We start from the raw sequence: 22,075 nt of genomic DNA, 5'->3' as shown, positions 1-22,075 counted from the left end.
TCAGCTGGGCTCTTGTAATATAGCCATCAGTAAGGTCCTTTACCTGCTTTTTGTAAACATAACAATGAGCATGGTCTTGTTACCTGCTCTTTTGTTAATGTTAACAGACAAACAGTAAGGTCCTTTACCTGCTTTTGTAAAGTGTCTCGAGATAACGCCTGTTATGAATTGACGCTATATAAATAAAGATTGATTGATTGATTGAATATTATTAATTCATTTTTTAAAGCATAAATACAAATAAAAATCGTCTTCTGCTTCTAAATGAGGATCTGATGCTTTTAATTGCCCCACAGGGATAAATAAAATTTCAAAAAAATAAATAAAAGAGCTTTTTCAATGAACACATTAAAGTCTGAATTTTAGTACAACAGGACTTTGAACAGAACAGAATAAGTTGTTTAACTTCATGCAGAATTGCAGACATGCAGAAACTCAGCTGGTACAAACAGGAGAAGGTTTTTTGTTTGTTTGTAATGAAGACAAAGAAGAAAAGGTTGAGTTCATGTGAGTTTATTCAGGATGTCAAACTTCAGCTTGTTCACACATCAAATCAGTAAAGTGTGTTCAATGTCTCTCCTTCAATCATTTCATGAACACATTCACTTCATCCACACAATCACTTTGTTTGATCAGAATCTAAACCAGGATTTATCTCCTTATTGATTTCATCAGGACGATTACATTTTGAAAACACATTTTTACATCACTTTGAATATGAACACCAACATTTATTCTGACTAACTCCTTTCTTTAAGTGGGATTTGATAGATTTTATACAAATGTACAAAGTGGTGAGAAGAGAAAATCAGCATGAAAGAAAAGTTTGCCTCTCTCTCTCTCTCTCTCTCTCTCTCTCTCTCTCTCTCTCTCTCTCTCTCTCTCTCTCTCTCTCTCTCTCTCTCTCTCTCTCTCTCTCTCTCTCTCTCTCTCTCTCTCTCTCTCTCTCTCTCTCTCTCTCTCTCTCTCTCTCTCTCTCTCTCTCTCTCTCTCTCTCTCTCTCTCTCTCTCTCTCTCTCTCCAGACACTGAATCAGAACAGAAACAACAGCATATAAATGTATGAACACAAATCATCATTTTCACACAGAGAAATGTCAGTTCAGGTGAACAAAAGTCACGGTGAGCAGTGAAAGAGTCCACGGCTAAACAGACACAGGAAGGAGCGTCACTTAAAGACGCTCAAACATTTACAGAACAGACGAGAAGAGGTCAAAGTACCGCCCATACAGTTTGATTGACAGGTGACGACCATCACATCTCAGCAACGAGCATGGATAAAAATCAAGGTGAAGATTTCAAACACAGAAAGTGAAACATCTGTCTCCTTAAGGACTTCTGTCTATTTCAGTTTACACAACTCAGCATACTCTCCATATTCAAAACCATAAACCCTGAGTCCAACATGTAGAGGCTGAGTGAATGTGGTCTGGACTCTGTGGAGGAGAGTCATGGTTTCAGAGATGCTGTAGAAGGACAGAATACCTGCTCCGTGATCCAGGTACACTCCTACTCTGGAGGACTGAGGACCTGAGAGAGGAGTCCTGACTTTGTTGTGATAAAAGTTATAACCTAAGATGGAACAATCTAACATCCAAGATTTGTCATTAAATCCAAATAAACACTCATCCCCTGCTCTGCTGATATTCTTGTATGTGACTGCTACATAAACTCCTAATCCTCTCCTCTCCACCTCCCAGTAACAACGTCCAGTCAGACTCTCTTTACTCAGGACCTGCCAACAACCAGTGAATCTGTCTGGGTGACTAGAATAAGACTGGGTCTGATCTGTAAATGTTGCTTTTCTGTTCTCATCCGATAATAACAGCTCTGTGTTTACTGTGTTTGGATCCAGTGTGATGTCACATGAATATTTTAAGAACCCAGCTCTGGTCTTGGGCTCAGATTCTGGATCTGGTTCTGGTTCTGGTTCTGACAATAAAACATCCACTTCAGTCACTGCCTGTGAGACGTTTGTCCATTTCTTTCTCAGGACGCCCTGTAGTATATCTCTGACTTCTAACATAGCTGCTGTCACGTCCTCAAAGTACCTCAGAGGACGGATCTTGATGCTGGATGAGTGTGTAGATTCACTGAGTGCTGACACTGAGGGGTAGTCCTGTAGAAACTGGATGTGGTCCTGTGTGTTTGACAGCTTCTCCATCTCAGCGTCTTTCCTCTTCAGCTCAGTGATCTCCTGCTCCAGCTTCTCCTGAAGCTCTCTGACTCGACTCACTTCAGTTTGCTGCTGGGATCTGACCTGCTGCCTCACATCAGAGCGTCTTCTCACCAAGCCTTGGATCAGTGCAAAGAGGATTACGTCACTGTTCCCCACTGTTTTATCAGCAGAGCCATTGATAGCCTCCACCTCCTGTTGGAGCAGCTTCACATCTTTCTCTCCGTCCTGGATTCTCTGCTGGGTGTTTAGTCGACTCACCTCGAGCTCTCTCTGCTTCTCGCTCCTTTCTGCTGCAGCTGAGACTGTGTCGTGACCTTTGTGTTCGTCCACAGAGCAAAGGTGACAGATAGACTGCTGATCAGTGCGACAGAACATCTTCATCACCTGATCATGACGAGAGCACACGTTCTCCTGGAGCTTCTTGGAGGGCTCCACCAGCTTGTGTTTCTTAAAGACAGGTAGTTCATGATGAGGCTGGAGGTGATTCTCACAGTAAGAGGCCAGACACTGCAGACAGGACTTACAGGCTTTCAGTTTCCTCCCCGTGCAGACATCACAGGCCACGTCTTCAGATCCAGCATAGCAGTGATCTGCAGGAGCGGCTTGGAGTCCAGTCTTCTTCAGCTTCTCCACTAAATCTGCCAACATGGTGTTTTTCTTCAGGACAGGCCTCGGTGTGAAGTCCTGTCTGCACTGAGGGCAGGTATAGACTGCCTTATAATCCTCTGTATCCCAGTGGCCTTTAATACAGTTCATGCAGTAGCTGTGTCCACAGCTAAGAGTCCTCGGATCCTTCAGGAGATCCAGACAGATGGGACAAGAGAAGGATTCCCGGTCCAGCTGAACTCCTTTCTGCGCCATTTCTCCTCTCTGTAACAACGACTGTGTGAGATTCTCTCTTCCTCTGAAGCAAGTTTCACCTGTTATCCACTAAGCATGTCTGTGCATGTGCAGCTCTTGTTGGTTACACACACCAACAAGTTACACACACACACACACACACACTGTATTTATTCTCATCAAACACAGTTACAGTGTTTCTTGATAACAAACACCTGAAGAACAACCTGCAGTCTACTCATAACCAAAAGGACAGTTTCTACTGACTCAAAGATTTCATTTTGAATTGTCTAGAAAAACAGAAAAGCCAATATTAGATCAATATTTGTTCTTTTCCATATGTCAGCAACACAGTGAAAAACTAAAATAAGCAAAACTGAAAAGCATTTATGAACAAAAATTATACAAAAGCAAAAATGTAAACAAAAATTATACAAAAGCTAAGCAAAATGTCCCATGTTTTCTATAGAAGGGGCTGAAACAGTCAAGTCCAGTGAATAAGAAAGGGGGTGAAGGATCTACTGGGTCAACCGGCAAGTCAGCCATGCGCTGTTAGTCGGTCCGCACACCTTTCTGCAAGTAATCACACTTGATATGTTGGCACTTATTATCCAATAACCACTGGCCCTGAGTTTGTTCAATATTTGCCCCGGCCTTGGTGCTTGTGTTTTCTTGTGATAGTGATCAAGTATTAGTTGTGTGATAACTCCTTCCTTCGGAAGTATAATTGAATGTTTCAGCTCAAAAGATGCAGAGGACTTTCTCAACCATCCTCAAGTTGAAGCACCTTATTAGTTTTTGGTAGCTTAGCTGATTTTTGACTAAACCACTTCAGCTCCTCTTTAAAGCTTTCTCTCTGTGCTGCCTGGATGAGTGCAAAAGAGGCCATTTTTCTCTCGTCCACACGAACAGGTCCTGAGACTTGTAATTCTTTGCCAGTCTTTTTATCCTTGCAACAACGTTGAGGGCTGTATTCCAGTCCCTGTCCCTTTCAAGAGCACTTTGTCTTCAGAACCTTTACCTCTGGATCACCAACGAGAAACTCTGGGAAATGTTCAATCTTGACAATTTCTGGTTCCCATAAAAACTTTGGTCCAGTGAGCCAGTTTGAGTCAATTAAGTCTGCCACCTTGAGACCCCTTGACACGTGGGTTGCTGGATTTTGATCTGTTTCAGTGTAGAACCATTGTCTTGGATCTATAGTGTCTCTTATTTTCTGGACACGATTGGCTTCATTTTTAATGTACCCGAGCACCACCTGTGAATCTGTCCAGAAAGACTCATCTATCTTCAGCTCACGCTCTGTTCAAAGAAAGTTACTTACTCCAGCAGAAACTGCAGCTGCAGTGAGCTCAAGGCGTGGGATGGTGACGATATTTGTAGGAGCCACTCTGGCCTTACCCAGGACCAGTGCACTATGGATTTCTTCTTCAGCAACAATCCTGATATATGAGCATTGTCCGTACCCACTGCTGCTGGCATCTGATGTAGCTCTATTTTTGGACTGTGCCAAGGTTCTCAGGAATGAGACATCTTGGTATTTGAATGTTTTGAAGATTCTTCAGGTCACTGAGCCATGTTTCCCACTTGGTCTTGAGTGCAGGGGGAACAGGTTCATCCCATCCAACACCACGCTTGCACATTTCTTGCAGGACTTGTTTTCCGTACAAGATTTAGGGAGAGAGAAATCCTAATGGATCATACAAACTTGCAACCGTTGCTAGGATTCCTCGTCACGTGGCTGGCCTTTCTTTGAGGATGACACTGAATGAGAATACATCAGCTTCTACATTCCACTTCACTCCAAGTACACTCTGCTTTGGAATCTCACTGGAGTTCAGATTTACATCTTTTCAGTCACTTGCACATTCTGTCTTGGGAATCCTCCAGTACCTCTCTGTTGTTACACACACATTTGTGTAAGCGCAGCTTTCCTTTGCCACAGATTTCTTGTGCTTCACTGACCAGTTGTTTTGCCTTCTTAACTGAATCAATGCTGATGAGCCCATCATCCACATAGAAATCTTTGCGAATGAAGCTGGCTGCCAGAGGGTACTCTTTTTCATAGTCACTGGCAAAGTGTTTCATGCCATAGTTAACACATCCAGGAGAAGATGCTGCTCCAAAAATACACATTCGCTTGTGATATTCCTTGGGCTCAGTGTCTTTATTCCCAACTTTTTCCGCCATAGGAACCTGAGGAAATCCCGATCTTCTTGGCTAACATGGAAGCGGTGGAACATTTTTTACACATCGCACGTGACGGCGATTTGGCAATCACGAAATCTGCACAACACTCCAGTCAGAGCGTCCTGTGAGTAGGTGGTGGTTTAGAGAGGTGCCTTCAAATCTGGCAGAGCAGTCAAAGACAACTCTGATTTTCTCTGGCTTCCTTGGGTGATACACCTCATGGTGCAGAATGTACCATACATTACCATCCTTTGGTGTGCTCTCTGCTTCTTCACCATCCTGAAAAACACTATCCATAAATTTCAGATAATCCTCTTTGTACTTGGGATTTTTCTCCATTTTCCTTTTAAAATGCTTCAGCCTGACTGTAGCAAGCTGCTTGTTGTCTGGAATTTGTGGACATTCTCTGAAAAGGTAAAGGCATTTCCAGATGACCTTCCTTATTCTGATGAATGTTTCCATTCAAGAGCTGTAAAAACTGGATGTCTTCTTGAGATATGTTTCCTTCTGGTTTGTGTCTTGAAAGTCTGTTTCCTGCTTTGATCACAGAGGCAGGTGTGATAGGTGGGAGTTCCTTTACAGAGACACGACGGCAGATTCCTGTCACGTCCATTGAACTAGTACAAGGTTTAATGGATCCCACGATACTCCTGCCTCAGTCTTTTTTGACTGCATATGGATCGTAACGTTATGACTTTTCTTGGTTTCAGAGCCCTTGCACAATCTTTTTTTTTTAAAGGTTTATTTTTGGCCTTTTTGCCTTTATTGATAGGACAGTGGATAGAGTCGGAAAGGGGGAGAGAGGGAGAGAGTGGGGAGAGACATGCAGGAAGGTGGCCACGGGCCAGACGCGAACCCGGGCCGCCCGCGCGAGGAGCAAAGCCTCGCAACATGGTACGCGCGCTGTCCCTGCCGCTGAGCTATCGGCGCCCCCGCCCTTGCACAATCTTAACCAATCAGAAGTCCTGCAGGACAGTTCAACATATCTGGCATCTCACCTGCAATGCTGAGAAGATGGGCCCACCCTTTCGCTGTCTCACAAGTTGGAATACTATTTTTCTCCAGAGGAATGTGTTTTTCCCCCTTTCTGATCATCTCACCTCTGTTTCAACTTGGGAAGGTGGTTGCAACAACCCTATCTTGTGTATTTCAAGATCTGCAGAGATTTCTCTGATACCATTTTTTGTCTTTCTGAGTCCTCAAGTTGCTTTGAACTAAAACCTTTTAAGAGTAACATACAGTGAAAGGATACTTAAAACATCAGAACAATATTTTCCAACTTATTGAACATATCAAACAAGTACCATAGTTCTGATAAATGTACGATGTATTTGGGAAAACTTCACATTAACTTGAAATTAACCGTTTTCTGAACTTGAAAGATACAGTCTGACCTGGTATTCCAAAGGCGTTGTGACTTATTTGTAGAACTGCAATGTCCATTAATGTCCTTTGATCCCTTTTCAACGGGGCTGGATTTAGCACCTGCAGCTCAAATGTCTATCTGATGCAGGAACATGTAGGCAGATCTTCCATGTGGGCTGCAGCAACAAAGTCCTTAAAGCATGGCCATCCAAGAATCATGCTACTATCTCCTGGGATGGCGACGTTTTTCACTATAACTGCTTCCAAAGTTTCTTCTTCTTCTGGTACAGAAAAGCCACTCTCCAACTGATGTTAGATCAATATTTGTTCTTTTCCATATGTCAGCAACACAGTGAAAACCTAAAATGAAGTAAATGAAAACAAGCATTTATGAGAAAAAGTAATTATAAAAAAGCTAAACAAAATGTCTTTTACAAATAAAAATACAGTTGCATCCCGTGTGCACCGTCTGTCCACAAATGTTTGGTCTCTCTTCACATTCTTCACAGAAGAGTCTCCTTCATCCGTGTTCTACCGTTGGCAATAGCTCCACGTGGCACACTTAGTAACTTCAATTAAACATGTGAACACCACATGCTGACCACTCAGCGCAATACACAATTTAACCAGTAGGTGTCAGTAACTGTACATAGCACTGGACAACCTTTCAAAATAAAACATTTCCTGAAATTAAAACCAAAATTTGTACAAAGAATCAATTTTCTGCGACAGCTTCAACTTTCCTCCCTTCATCTTCATCTTCACTTCCACACAGTAAAATGTCTTTAATGTTTCTATTGTCCATCTCCTTTTAAGGGCATTCATCATATCTCTTCTATTTCATTCTTCCTGCATTCAGTTAATACATGATTCAGTTTCCCTCTCCCCACACTGAGATGGCTGTGAAAAATGGCCGACGTGTGAATGTGGTCTGTGCTCTACCTGGGCCTAACAAGTCCCTTATTTGCACCGAGTGTCCTCCGAGTTGTCTCCTCCACTTGCCTCTTAGCCCCGCCCACCAGAGATGCACGGAGGAAACGAAGCCGAGGAGAGAGGACAGAGGAAATCATCTTTAAGAGAATAGATAGATAGCTGTCAATCAGTGAATCTGTGAATTACATGTATCATGTGCTCTGTGTGACTGCAGCAACATAGATCAGTTATTGATGTGTTTGATAAGAACATATAGTGAATGGCCTCATTGAAACATTATCAGTATGCTAATTAGCAGAGCAGAGGCATTGATGTAGTCACTGATCATGTCCAGTAGAGGGCAGTGCTGCTTCACTAATGTAGATAAAAAGGCTTCATGATATGCTCAGAAGCCTGTCACACAGTCTCTTTGTTGTGAACTGCATGTGTAAGTTAAGAAGCCTGTTTATATCATTCATATGTTCGTGTAACATGTCTGTTCATACTGACCTGTTCTGTGTTGGCTTCATACAGAACCACTGACTGTTTGTGCTGCTGTGATCAAAACTTTATCAAACTAAACTCAGATACATGAGCTCGTCTGTAAACAGAGTCTCTTCTTCAGGTCCGTTTCACCCGGTCGTCATGACTACGGTCAACTCAGAGTTTGTTCTCATGGGGGGAGATCACTCCCATGATTCCCCACCAGTCAGAAGACTAGAACAGAAACATACACACTCATTTCTCACTACAGGTAAAAAAACAAAGCGCTGTAAAAGACTGAGAGAGGAGTTGTTGTGAGAAGTGAAAAAGGTCAAAGGTCGTGTTGAAGTTTGACAGATTTCAAAGCAGAGAAGACTTTGTTTGAAAAAGTTTCCTTTTAATGACCAAATGAGTCTGTGAGCATTTGAAAGAGAAGATGGAACAAAGGAAACAGAAACATGTGAAACATCTCTTCAGCTCATCACAAACTTTTTACATTTCTCTTTATTTTTATTTTTTTGTACATTCAATAATCTTTTTGTAAATCTTAAACATCACTTTTACACTTTACACACTGACACTTTAAACTGTTTACAGTGTTCTGTTCTATATTTAATATTTTTGTACAACTCATTTTATTGTTTAGTTTATATTCTATTGTTGTGAAACTGAGTGTTTATTGTTATTATTGTTATTGCATGGCCTGTGGTAAAGTCCTTACATTTCACTGCACATCTGTATGAGTGACAAATAAACATCTTGAATATTGAATATTGACTGTTCACAACATGTTCACACATACAGGTCACTACAAACAAACACACAACAGAGATGTACACTTTAACACTGGAACAGGTACAACTGTGCATTTGGGATGCTAACCGAATTAGCCGGCTAAACAGTTAGCTTAACTCGTGGTCATAAACTTCACAGAGAAATGACCTTTTGTGAGACAAAGAACTTGTGGAAGGACTGTTGATTTGAATCTAACACCCAGGATATGACACACAACACTTGTGTTGATTCTGGGAGCTGAAGATCCACATTCACTCATCTTCATGTCATTGGTGACTTTCTAAAATGAAATGAATAAATCACACAGCCAGCAGGTGTCACTGTTAGTCAATCCAGTACATGAACACTTCAAGCCTGAGAAATCTAATGTGTTGAAAACATCAAATCCTGACGCCGTCCTGACAGAGACAAGACCAAGAAGATTGAAGGATGGAGACCAAGAGAAGAAGAGCAGGAGAAACACTCTGCGTGTCCTTAAAGTGGTTTAATAACATGGATTATGAGACGTGCACAGAAAGGTCTCACTTCCTTCTAACTCTGCTGTAATAAACACATAAACATCCACACAGCGTCAAAAAGCTCTCGACCTCCTTTCAGCTCAAACAGCAGACTGACTGGATGGATGACATCAGATAGTCTCTGTGTCCCACGTTTGGGATCACATCACAATCTCGCTTTTATTTACATCTGTTCCTTTCAAAATAAAAGCATACCGTACTACTTTCCTTGAATTTCCCTCGGGATCAATAAAGTATCTATCTACATAGATACAATGTTTTTGATTGAATTGAAAGAACAGGAGAAGGAACCAGACCATGATCACTGTTGTGTCTGTAACAACTTTAAATAAATATAGACGGAGACGGAGCTTCAACTGAGAACGATGCTTTCACTGTTGAACGGCAGGTTACAAAAATCACATATCACTGCGCCAATGTAATAAACTAGGACTTCAGCTACCAAGAACATGCGCTGGGGTAAAACGAACGTATAACTCCGCATGGAGAAATAGTCCATAGTCGACTTCCTCCTCTGTTAAATTGAATGGGTAATACACAAGTATAATAATACACATCACAATCTCTCATTTATTTTCATCTTTTATTTTCATCTGTTCCTTTCATGATAAAGTTTGTCTTAAAACAGACTCTGAAAAAGCTTGCCGTATTACAGCCCTACGCCCGAGCGAATCACGAATGCTTGCGAATTTCGGCAGCCTATCACACCAGTCTATGCAAATTTTTGGTCCGTCTCATAATTATTCCGTCATGTAGGAAACCAGAAAGACCTGCACCTGTCCCTCCCCTTACTGCAGCATGATAAAAGAAGGGTTATCTGCAGACAGATCAGTGTTTGGTAGAAAGGCTGATGAAGAACGGTGACAAAAGAAAGATGTTTTAAATTCATCTTTTTGAGAAGTTATTTGTTTTCTTCTGATCAATTGTGGAAGTTGATCTTTGTTCATCCTGACAAGCAGAACTCAGGCTGAATTCTCCACAGGTTTCCTCAGTGGACTTACTGTAGTGAGCTGCTGCTGTGTCGGAGTGCAGATGGTGAGTTTCTCCTCTTCACACTTTGATGGAGCCACTCAAACATGTTGGGCTGGGAAGACAATCTTTGAATGAACAACTACAACTCTGTAGTGCAAAACCATTTTACACATTACAAATATATTTGTAATGTATATACATATATACAGAAAACTGTAATTCAATTTGAATAGAAGTCAATGGCACAAGTTGACTAGTTGATTAGTAATTAAGTTACAGATATCTATAATGACCATTTCCAATAGTGAAACATGAATTGTAGATATCTTTAATTATTATTGTTACTAGCTGAAATGACATTGTGGATTTGTCGGCTGTAATTCTAACATGTCAAAAAGTCATTCTTGATATTTGCTATCACCACTAATACTTACAGTAAATGTTAAGGGCCATAGCTGCAGTGCACAGAAGCCTCTTTGCATTTTCAACACAACTTTATTTAGCTGTTTCTGTTTGTTCATTTTTAATATGTACATATGTACATCTGAACTCATCTGTGCTGCTCATTCATATGCATGCTTTGGGACACTTCTATTTTCAGTCCAGCTTTACACGTGTGTTGCTGACTTTTGGCAAACACATCAACTTAAATGATCAGGATTAATGACCTTAACTCTTCTTGACTCTACAAACAGTCTCAGATCGCTCCCTCACTCATCACTATTTAGCAAAAGGCTCTTTACTCAGAGAGGACTCCAGTGTGTTACCACCACTCCTTCATGACTTGTTGGCATGAAGTAATAATATAGTTTGACCTGTCTCTCTGCAGCCAGTCAGTGTGGTTAATATGAACAGTGTGTTGACAGTCAGGCACGGAGCCGGACACACACTGTGTGCTGTGCAGCCTGTCAGCTGCAGCTTTGCTCTTTGTAGAGTTGAAACCTTTAAGAAGACGTCTTTTAAAATGAACAGATGTGTTTTCATCCACAGCTGCTGTTTGCTTTCTTCTTCTCTTCTTCTTCATGCTTTGCACATCTGTACATGTGAGCATGTTGTGTTTCCTCCTTCAAAGATGACCTCTGCAGCTTCCTCCAAACTCTTTCATCTGGATCCATGTTTGACCATGAAACAACATATCTCTGAGCTGCTTTACTTTCTAATCCTCTACTGCTTTGTTTCTGTGTTACAGGCTGAAATCAACTGACAGCACAGCACACACACTGCAGGTGAGCAGCGCCATCTAGTGGTCCAATAAACACATGATTCAACTCATCGTAATAATAATAATAATAACAATAATAATAAAAATAATAATAGTAATAATAATAATAATAATAGTAATAATAATAATAATAATGATAATAATAATAAAAGTAATAATAATAACAATAATTATAATAATAATAATAATAGTAATAATAATAATAATAATAATAATAATAATAATAATAATAATAATAATGGACCTTTCAGTGTTATTTGTGGTTTCTAAGATGATCCAAACAAATAAAGTATGAAGAACCTTTTTTAATTCTTAAAGATTATTATTTTAACAGGAACTTTATTTTGAAAGGAACAGATGTAAATAAAAGCAAGATTGTGATGTGATCACAAACGTGGGACACAGAGACGTGACTATCTGATGTCATCCATCCAGTCAGTCTGCTGTTTGAGCTGAAAGGAGGTCGAGAGCTTTTTCTGGCTGTGTGATTTATTCATTTCATTTTAGAAAGTCACCAATGACATGAAGATGAGTGAATGTGGATCTTCAGCACCCAGAATCATTACTGTGAAAAGACGACGCTCCAAAAGATATTCTCCAGATTTCAGCGTGACGACACCACAAACAGAAGAGAGGTACAAAGATCAGTCTGAAGATGATGTCTGTCAGCTGACCACTACAACATTTTCCCAGTCTACACTTTATGATAATAACATGAATCAATTGAATACATGAAAATAATCAGCACATCATAATGAGTTAATATCAGCTGATGAATATTCCTCATGATCATTATCTTTGTAAAATCAGGACGAGGATAAAACCTGGGAGAGAATCGACATCTTCTGAGAAGAGTCACTGCTCCACAGATGATCCTCCACAATTCACTGATGGAAAAGTAAGTCCATATAAATGAGTCCAGACTTAAAGGAGCAAAGTCAGAGTGGCTCATTTCCTCCAGATTCACTTTTGAATATGTTGCTTTAAAGTGTCTTTAGGTCCTGACACAAATGAAGAACTCGTGTTCTCTGAAAAAGGAAGAAAGAGACGCAGAAGGAGCACTGAGAGAATGCTACTTTTAAAATCATGCTAGTTTTCTAAAATGGCCGAGCGTGCCTTTAATGTGTGATCATAGAGTAAGGTGACTTTATCATTTCAGTGTCCACACAGCTCACTGATTGGACCGTTACACAAACACGGCCCTTCATCTCCTCACATGAATTCAAAGTTTGGACTCTTTTTCTCTGAGTCTCATTTGATGTTTTGAAATGTTTCCTCAGCTCATCACATGAAGCTCAAACGACCACGCGGGACGACTCGTCCACTATGTGATGGTTAGAAATGACTTCACAGATGAACTGGAACACAAGTGTTGTGTGTCATATCCTGGGTGTTAGATTCAAATCAACAGTCCTTCCACAAGTTCTTTGTGTCACAAAAGGTCATTTCACTGGGAAGTTTATGACCACGAGTTAAGCTAACAGTTTAGCCGGCTAATTCGGTTAGCATCCCAAATGCACAGTTGTACCTGTTCCAGTGTTAAAGTGTACATCTCTGTTGTGTGTTTGTTTGTAGTGACCTGTATGTGTGAACATGTTGTGAACAGTCAATATTCAATATTCAAGATGTTTATTTGTAATGTGCTCAGACAGATGTGCAGTGAAATGTAAGGACTTTACCACAGGCCATGCAATAACAATAATAACAATAAACACTCAGTTTCACAACAATAGAATATAAACTAAACAATAAAATGAGTTGTACAAAAATATTAAATATAGAACAGAACACTGTAAACAGTTTAAAGTGTCAGTGTGTAAAGTGTAAAAGTGATGTTTAAGATTTACAAAAAGATTATTGAATGTACAAAAAAATAAAAATAAAGAGAAATGTAAAAAGTTTGTGATGAGCTGAAGAGATGTTTCACATGTTTCTGTTTCCTTTGTTCCATCTTCTCTTTCAAATGCTCACAGACTCATTTGGTCATTAAAAGGAAACTTTTTTCAAACAAAGTCTTCTCTGCTTTGAAATCTGTCAAACTTCAACACGACCTTTGACCTTTTTCACTTCTCACAACAACTCCTCTCTCAGTCTTTTACAGCGCTTTGTTTTTTTACCTGTAGTGAGAAATGAGTGTGTATGTTTCTGCTCTGGTCTTCTGACTGGTGGGGAATCATGGGAGTGATCTCCCCCCATGAGAACAAACTCTGAGTTGACCGTAGTCATGACGACCGGGTGAAACGGACCTGAAGAAGAGACTCTGTTTACAGACGAGCTCATGTATCTGAGTTTAGTTTGATAAAGTTTTGATCACAGCAGCACAAACAGTCAGTGGTTCTGTATGAAGCCAACACAGAACAGGTCAGTATGAACAGACATGTTACACGAACATATGAATGATATAAACAGGCTTCTTAACTTACACATGCAGTTCACAACAAAGAGACTGGGTGGATCCCAAGTCCCTTATTTGCAGTCTCCTCGGTCCTCGGCCGAACAGGAAGTAGTTCTAAAATTGTTTATGACCGAGGAGACACGAGAGCTGACATCACGGAAGTCTTTTCACTGACAGACACGCCCCCTTCTCGTATATCACTCACTGATTGGACGCTGCACAGGATCAGACTTCAGTGAAACAGAGTTTAATAGGGGAGAAAAGAGGGAGATTAAAAAGAGGCTAAACGGAGCGTGGGACATTTAAACAGATGATGAACATCAGTGAGTTTGTAAAGAGTCGCTTTGTGATGAGCTGCCATTAAAAAGAGTCTGACATGAAGATTAACAACCAAATATGAAGCTCTAGAACTTCTATCAAATCAATACATCCTTCATGTTCTGTTCATCATCCCTCAGACTGTTTGAATGTCTGAAGATGATGAGGATGACAGTTTGATGAAGAGGAGTCCGTTTTATATTCTCACTTATTGATCTTCACAAAGTTTCATCATTTAGATTCTAATCAATCATTTTCAGTATCCTGACACATAAATATCTGTGTTTATAAAATACAGAGTTGGTTGTCTAAATACAGGCTAGGTTCAGTCCAAACTGATTAATAATAATCAATAATTATAGACAATTCAAAATGAAATCTTTGAGTCAGTAGAAACTGTCCTTTTGGTTATGAGTAGACTGCAGGTTGTTCTTCAGGTGTTTGTTATCAAGAAACACTGTAACTGTGTTTGATTAGTAATAATACAGTGTGTGTGTTTGTGTGTGTGTGTGTGTGTGTGTGTGTGTGTTTGATTAGAAATAATACAGTGTGTGTGTTTGATGAGAAATAATACAGTGTGTGTGTGTGTGTGTGTGTGTGTGTGTGTGTGTGTGTGTGTGTGGACATAAACAGCTGTTAGGCTGATTGACAGCTATCTATCTATTCTCTTAAAGCTGATTTCTTCGGTCCTCTCTCCTCGGCTTCGTTTCCTCCGTGCATCTCTGGTGGGCGGGGCTAAGAGGCAAGTGGAGGAGACAACTTGGAGGACACTCGGTGCAAATAAGGGAACTGAGATTGAGCCCAGTTCTCTCTTCTTGTTATCCTGATTACACTTTTGCTTCGTGTTATTCTGCTCGTCAAAGACGGAACTTTACCTTTTTATTTAGTGCGTTAACTTTTCCAGTTTGTTTCAACTTTGTATTTTTATTAACGACGTTTCTGCTTCAAGTCTTCAATATAACCAGGACTTCCTGTCAAGGCTCCTTTTTAATGAAATCGTTTTTCATCATTTTTGGACATTTTTGGAATTATTCCATTTCAGTTAGCAGGAAGTTAACGATCGTTCAGCAACAGAATTATTTTTTGGGATAAAATTCAGAGCTCTCCGGGAGGCCGTGGACATTCAGGACGCGACCCAATTGCGCAGTGGACCCGAGTCCAACCCGAATTGTCAAAGCAGTTCCCGGAAGCTGAGGACAAAACTTCAGAACACATCCGTTAATCTTCGGTACCCCAGGACGGATTTGTTGATCCTTCGACAGAGTAAGAAGCATTTAACAGCTGGTGTCACACATGTGACAGAGTTCAGTTTATCCTCGGCTTTAAATTAAAGTTTTTCATCGTTCATCCATCCTTTTTGTTCCGAACTAAATTAACATGTTTATCAGACAAACGTTAAACCACAAAACCATACTCAAGTCGTCTTAATAACAGTTATCATTTCTGGTGTTCACCTTCATCACATATATCAGTCACTGTAATTGTTGGTTCCACATTTATAACGCACTTCCATTCATGTCATCATCCTGTTATTGTTCAATTTTTTTATTAAATTCTACATATAAATTCAGAAGCTTGTTCGTGATGATTGATCCAGAATTCATAATTCAGATATGAGGTTGATTTAATTCATAATTAATAACTTTATTAATTACCATAATTAATACAGTTGTTCCTGGTTAGCCAGGTGGTGGCCCTGTTTTTCATACGAGGTGTGTTAAGAATCATTTAACATTAAACATTTTCACAACAAATGTCTTCTCTTCCCTTTGCTTTAATGGATTTCTTGAAGGTTTGTCGCTCACAGTTTGTTCAGGCCGGCCATTTTTAACAAAGCTTGACCTGAGAACACTTACAGTCTTTTCTGAGGTGCTTGACTTCATCTGTTTCACCTCCGGCCACTTAGAACGAGAGTCAACGGAAGTCAGGAAAATGGAGTTCATGAACGGGAAGCACTCGTTGCCATGGCGCTGACGCCCCTGGGTTTGCCAGATGTGAGAGCAGTTATCAGGTCAACAGGTGTAGACTGAGAGCCTCGTCAGCTTCTTGATGGAAACAGTCTACTTAGACTAACACAAGAGTCAGATTATGAAACATAATCAGCCATTTAATGTTGATGTTGTTCAGATGAGTGAAATATTTTAATCCAGGAAACAGTTACCTTAATAATTGTTGGTAATGAATTAATTTAAGCACCAAAAAATCTTAAGAGCCACTTGGGAGCCGGCTCTTTTTGGTGAGCTGAGCCAAAAGAGCCGGTTCTCTAATAAGAGCCGGAATTCCCTAGATCCAACACCCTGCTGTGACTGACCAATCAGAGACATTCAGCTCTGCAGGGGCTGCAGTCTTTGACATCGGGGCGAGTTGTTTGTAGCTGATGGAGCTGATCGTTTGAGCACTTTGGATAATAAAGTGTTAAATGGAAACACCCATCTAGCTATCTATGTTATAGTTCCCCACGCTGCCACTAGGTGTCACTAAAGAGTCACATTCTCCAGATATCACCGTCCAGTTCTGCTCTGCCTTCAGGCTGACAGGTGTGTGGAAACAGACGGACCATGAACCTCAGGAGCCTTTGAGTTTGTTGAAGACAAGTCCCGGAACCTTTTAGTTCTGGGGACTTTTGCAGGCTGGGTTTTGCATCCTGTTTCACATTATTTAAAACTGTGTCTATCAACAGATTGACACATCATAATTAGAACAATGGAAGGGCTTGGTTAGCTTCCACATTCATCCCTCAGGGTTTTTAAAATGCATCTCAAACTCCGTTAGGAAACCTGTGCACATGTTGCTACTCTGCATGATTCCTCCTGCAACTAGAAGTCTGCTCACATCGAGGCTACTTATATAAAGAGTCCGCATCCTGTCACGTCTGCAAACAAAAGTGAAAGTTAGAGACGTGTCCACTTCTCTCTGTAACTGAGCCTCTTTGTCCATAGGCCATCCTCATGGGGGGGAGGGGGGGGGGTTGTTTGGGCTGGCCATCCTCACCAACAGTCCCAAGGAACCTAAGAGAGCTCAGGAGAGGTTAGAATATAAAGATAGAGACAAGCAGTAATAAGATATGAAAGCTGGGAGAGAAATCTATCACTGTTCATCTGTCTGTGCTCAACTAGAGAAAAGTAGCTCACATCACTATACGACCAATTTCAGGAGATGAGCATCACTTTACTTTACCTGCTCTGTTGAACTCCACATAGACTTCTCTGGCTGGAATGAAAGGAGGGAGTTGTGCTTTCCAAAGTGAAGTTCAGGAAGAAGCAGTTAGGTTACATGTCGTCACTCAAAAAAGAGACGTTTGAGGAGTTTGATATGTATAGAAGATCATCAAATAAGAAACACAAGCCTGCAATCATCAGTGAGATGCTGATGGATAAGGACTGGACTTCAGAACACATGTTAGCTCTACTGCTTGATAAAAACACTGTTTTATGCTGTTCAATTACAGTTTCTCATTATTAACTGTTTATTTACATGTAAGCAGGAATATTTAACAGTATTCACAATTATTTTAAAATATGATAAGATACTGTTGCAATCCACCGTGAGTTTACAGCAGTTCATTACAGTGTAGACAGAAGCAGCTTCACACACAGTCTTTCAAAAACCCTTCACTGTTCTTCTCATCAGTCCTTTAGTTGACAGTTCCCTCTTCTTTTTTCTCTTCTGCGCTGCTGGACTTGTTATTCGTGATTCTGAGTAGTAAGTAACCAACCTCTCCAGTGGGCGTTCTTGGTCTCAGCAGGGACGGAGTCAGGATTTGTTTTCTCCCTGTGCTGAGGGCGAGCTGGACTAAAACATTTCTTTTACAGTTTATTTAAAAGAAAAAACATAAATACCAAAATATGTGAAGTGGGCTTAACTGGGGCGAGACTGATTAGTGATGGGTCTATAGCGCCCCCTAGTCCTGGTGTAGCACCGGGCCTCTGAGCACTCAGAGGGTCCTGGAGCACGTTCAATTCAATAAAACAAAAACTTTATTTGTCCCCTGAGTCAATTCAAAGACACAGAGCAGGAAATGAACTGAAAATATAACTGAATGTTTTAACCACCACTGGTTTAGTTAATGTTCTTAACCACAACTCAAAACGGAGCAGGGTGTTTGACTTCCTGTTGAGCAGGTCAGTTGTCTCTGAGTGGCTTCTTTGGAGAGCAGAGTCAGATTGAAACCATGTTAGTAAAAAGTGTTTGTCTCAGGTAGCTGAAGATTCAGACCAAGATCTGGTGTTCTGTCAGAAGGAGAACTGACTGGACGAATATTAAAATATATATTTTCTCTCTCTCTCTCTCTCTCTCTATATATATATATATATCTATATATATATATATATATATATATATATATATATATATATATATATATATAATATGATTGTATTGTGTGTTATTGTTTAGTCTTAATCTGTTTCCTGAAGAAGTTTCCTGTGACATGTTTGTCCAGAGAGATGTGTTTTTAAAGCCCCGGTGCAGAATGAATGGAGGCATCGTAACATGATGAACCGGTCTATCAGACTGAAAGATAGGGAGTAAGCAGAGTCAGTCTAATATTCTTTTTTCTATTTTAACCTATTGGATCCTTAGTGATTATTTTTATTCTCCTTTTTTGTTGTTGTTGCTCTTTGCTGCCACTTTTGAGGGTCTGAATTTGAACGAAATCTCAAGATAATCTCATCAAAGGTCATCAAAGGTCATCAAAGGTCATCAGGTCTGGCAAAAAAAGAGAAATTCAAGGTCCCTCACTTGAAATGTTGACAAAGGCCTCCCCATACATGTTCTTGTCCTACATGCATGACAGTGTTTATGAAGCATGTCAGGATCTACATCAAACCCTCTGACACCCAAAGTCCAAACATCACAGGAAGTCCACCATCTCTTTTTAAAGTCACACAGGTCACCTTCTGAGGGCGTAAACTCCACTCATCACACACTCAGTGTCAGTGTGTTGTACACATGTTGAAGATCTCCTGTTGTGCTCCTCCTGATTCTACAGAGATCCCTCTGTGTGCTGTCACACTTTAACACAAAGAGCTGCTGCTGGTTGAAACCCACCCCGACATGCACGGGGGGCTTCAGGCCCTTCATCACCGCTTGCTGCTTTACTTTCATTGTGTTTTAATTCAAATGAAAACTCCAGATCTGATGAACCACGCTCGACTTATACGACAGAACTTCAGAACATTTACTGATGTTTTTAGCATCTTGTTTGTATAAACCATTCAACAGAACTCTCTTCATGTGTGTTTCATAACTTCCTGTCAAAGCAGTAAAACTTCACACGGGGGGGGCAGGAGGGCTTGGGGGGTTTGGGAACCGGAGGGTCGCAGGTTCAAGTCCTGACGTGGACTGAAATATGGAAGTTGGTCTGGCAACATCCTTCTAGTGAGGGCAGCTGCTGCTGTGTGTGTGTGTGTGTGTGTGTGTGTGTGTGTGTGTGTGTGTGTGTGTGTGTGTGTGTGTGTGAGTGAGAGAGAGAGAAGCATGTCTCTATAATAACTGAGTGTGAACAACAAGTTCAAAGTGGAGGACAAAACGGGGATGACACCACACCGAGGCCACGTTACGCCAGTTAGTCACACCTTTACAAGTCTTAACAAATCTTGTTGAACTAGTTTAACAACTACCAGTGCATGCATCAGGTACAGTAGGTGTGCCAGTTCTGTCATCTGGCTTTGTTCACTGGAAAGTCATCACAACATGTATCACATCAACAGATCTTTCCAATATATGATTCAAATTCAATAAACTTTATTTGTCCCCGGGGTCAGTTCACAGACACACAGAGCAGCTATAGTAAAACAGGTTGATCTTCTCTTCTGTGTCCTGCAGCAGGGACAGTGAAGTCCTGAGGGCCTCTTGCGAAAAGTGCAATGTGAAAACAAACCGCACCAAACCAAAACAGAAACATTGTGTGTGGTCCGAACCAAAGAAAGCAGACTAAAGGACTTTTCTAGTGTGAATACACCCTGAGAGCAGACTGTGGTCTGCAGGAGGTTTCTGTTCTGGAGCAGAAGCAGCAGCTTCCTGAGGAGGGGTTTCCTTCCTCTGTGTTCAAGGAGATTTTACTTCTCCAGAAATAATCGACATTTATGTTTCTGTTGTTTGTATAATGAGGGACTTTTGTACTTTTTTTATTCTCCATTAAAAAAACATTTTCAAAGATTTATTTTGGGCCTTTTATGCCTTTATTATAGAGGGAGGACAGTGGATAGAGTCGGAAATGAGGGAGAGACATGTGGGAAATGGGCCACAGGCCGGACGCGAACCCGGGCCACCTGCGCGAGGACTATAGCCTCAATACATGGGATCGTGCGCCCTGCCACTGCGCCACCGACGATCCCTAAAAAGACATTTTCAAATCCAATAAAGTCCAGCTCTGATCTTGTGTGTTCACAATAAAGAGTCTGAATCAATCATAACAGGTTGTTGGTGAAATGAGGGGAGTGAGGTCGTGTTCATTCATTGTGATCACACTCCTCTTTCCTTTAATGACACTGAACACAGCACTCATCTTCATCCTTCATCAGTGAAGTCAGCATGCAGAACAATACAGCCTGATTTCCATGGGAGACAAACGATGGAGCTCATGAAGCTTTTAGCTTGTTGAAGAGAAGTCCCTGAACCATTCAGTTCTGGAGCTCAGGACAGTTTGGTCCTCAAACATGAAGAATAATAATAATAATATCCATCATATTAAAGATTGATTCACGTCTGAACTGTTTGTGTTGCACATTTTGTCACAGGTCATTTTGTGCTGCTCAAAGAATGAGATCAAATGAAGCATCGATGTGGAGAAGAAAGATGAACTTCCACAATTTGTCAGAAGAAAACAAAAACTTATTCTCAAAAAGCTGAATTTAAAACATCTTTATTTTGTCTCTTGTCTTCATCAGCCTTTCTATAAAACACTGATGTCAGCAGCACACCCTTCTCTTTATATATACTGACCCTTCACTGTTTCTCTTTATATATACTGACCCTTCACTGCTTCTCTTTATATATACTGACCCTTCACTGTTTCTCTTTATATATACTGACCCTTCACTTCTTCTCTTTATATATACTGACCCTTCACTGCTTCTCTTTATATATACTGACCCTTCACTGCTTCTCTTTATATATACTGACCCTTCACTGCTTCTCCTCTGTGCTGCAGTCTTCAGAGAGGGAGGGACTGAGGCTGACTCACATGTTGCTCCTACGTGCAGTCTGCTGTTTGACAGGTCAAACCACTGAGTCTGTGGTGACATCCTGCACTGATGGAGTCAGACTGAAAGTGAAGCTGTAAACAGAGACGGTCTCCTATTTGTAGTTTCACTTTGCAAAGAAGCAAAAAGTAGATTTGAGTTTAAAGATTGTCTGCAGGCTGCTGCTTTAAAACAAGAAGAACAGACTGAATATGATGGTTGTATTTATTTTTGTATTGACAGTCTATGATTCATTATGATATTTATCAGAGTCCTCTGAAGCTCAGGCTGCCAGCTGTCAAACAAACTGTTGGGTTCTGGCTCGCCATGTGTTCTGAACAAAGGACTCAGGCCTGTATCTCCTTTCAAGTCTGAGTAAAGTTTTAGGAAAAAAAAAAACAGAATGGAATTTCCATAGAGCACCCCATGGCACCTAACATGTAGGTGTGAAAAAAGGAAGGGGGGGGGGTCTGAATCCTCTATCCTTATTGGAGGAGGCCCAAAGTAAGCCCACAAGGAGACACCAGTCTATAAAAGCCGTCACATTCTAAAATTCACTGTCTTCAGATGCTTCCAGCTTTAGGCCCCGTTTCCACGGAGACGCTGTGACAGAAACGCATCGAAACGACTTCACTCCGGATTCGAACTACAGACCGTCTACACGGCAGGTCTCTGAGTGAGAACGATGTAGTTCTCACGCCCG

At 40.8% G+C, this 22,075-nt stretch overlaps 2 protein-coding genes across 3 annotated transcripts in view; one reads left to right on the top strand and one right to left on the bottom strand.

The window, feature by feature from the left end:
- Positions 1-1,341: 1,341 nt before the first annotated feature.
- Positions 1,342-3,039, bottom strand: LOC306823295 (tripartite motif-containing protein 16-like; the record flags this gene model as incomplete). The annotated part of the gene is made up of 1 exon (XM_079342751.1): positions 1,342-3,039. One exon carries the CDS (start codon positions 3,037-3,039, stop codon positions 1,342-1,344), a length of 1,698 nt encoding a protein of 565 aa, XP_079198877.1.
- Positions 3,040-10,037: 6,998 nt separating this feature from the next.
- The window catches only part of LOC306823717 (NLR family CARD domain-containing protein 3-like), a 77,108-nt gene continuing 65,070 nt past the window's right edge, over positions 10,038-22,075 (top strand). For both annotated transcript variants that reach the window (XM_079343492.1, XM_079343488.1), the window contains exon 1: positions 10,038-10,316. In XM_079343492.1, the coding sequence (XP_079199618.1) occupies positions 10,314-10,316 (3 nt within the window). In that variant the 5' untranslated portion in view covers positions 10,038-10,313. The remainder of the gene's footprint in view (positions 10,317-22,075) is intronic.

This window comes from Symphodus melops (assembly GCF_947650265.1).
Source record: "Symphodus melops genome assembly, chromosome: 5".
NCBI classification, from domain to species: domain Eukaryota; kingdom Metazoa; phylum Chordata; class Actinopteri; order Labriformes; family Labridae; genus Symphodus; species Symphodus melops.
Note: the sequence above shows the minus strand (reverse complement) of the source record. Positions and strands in the feature narration are given on the sequence as shown.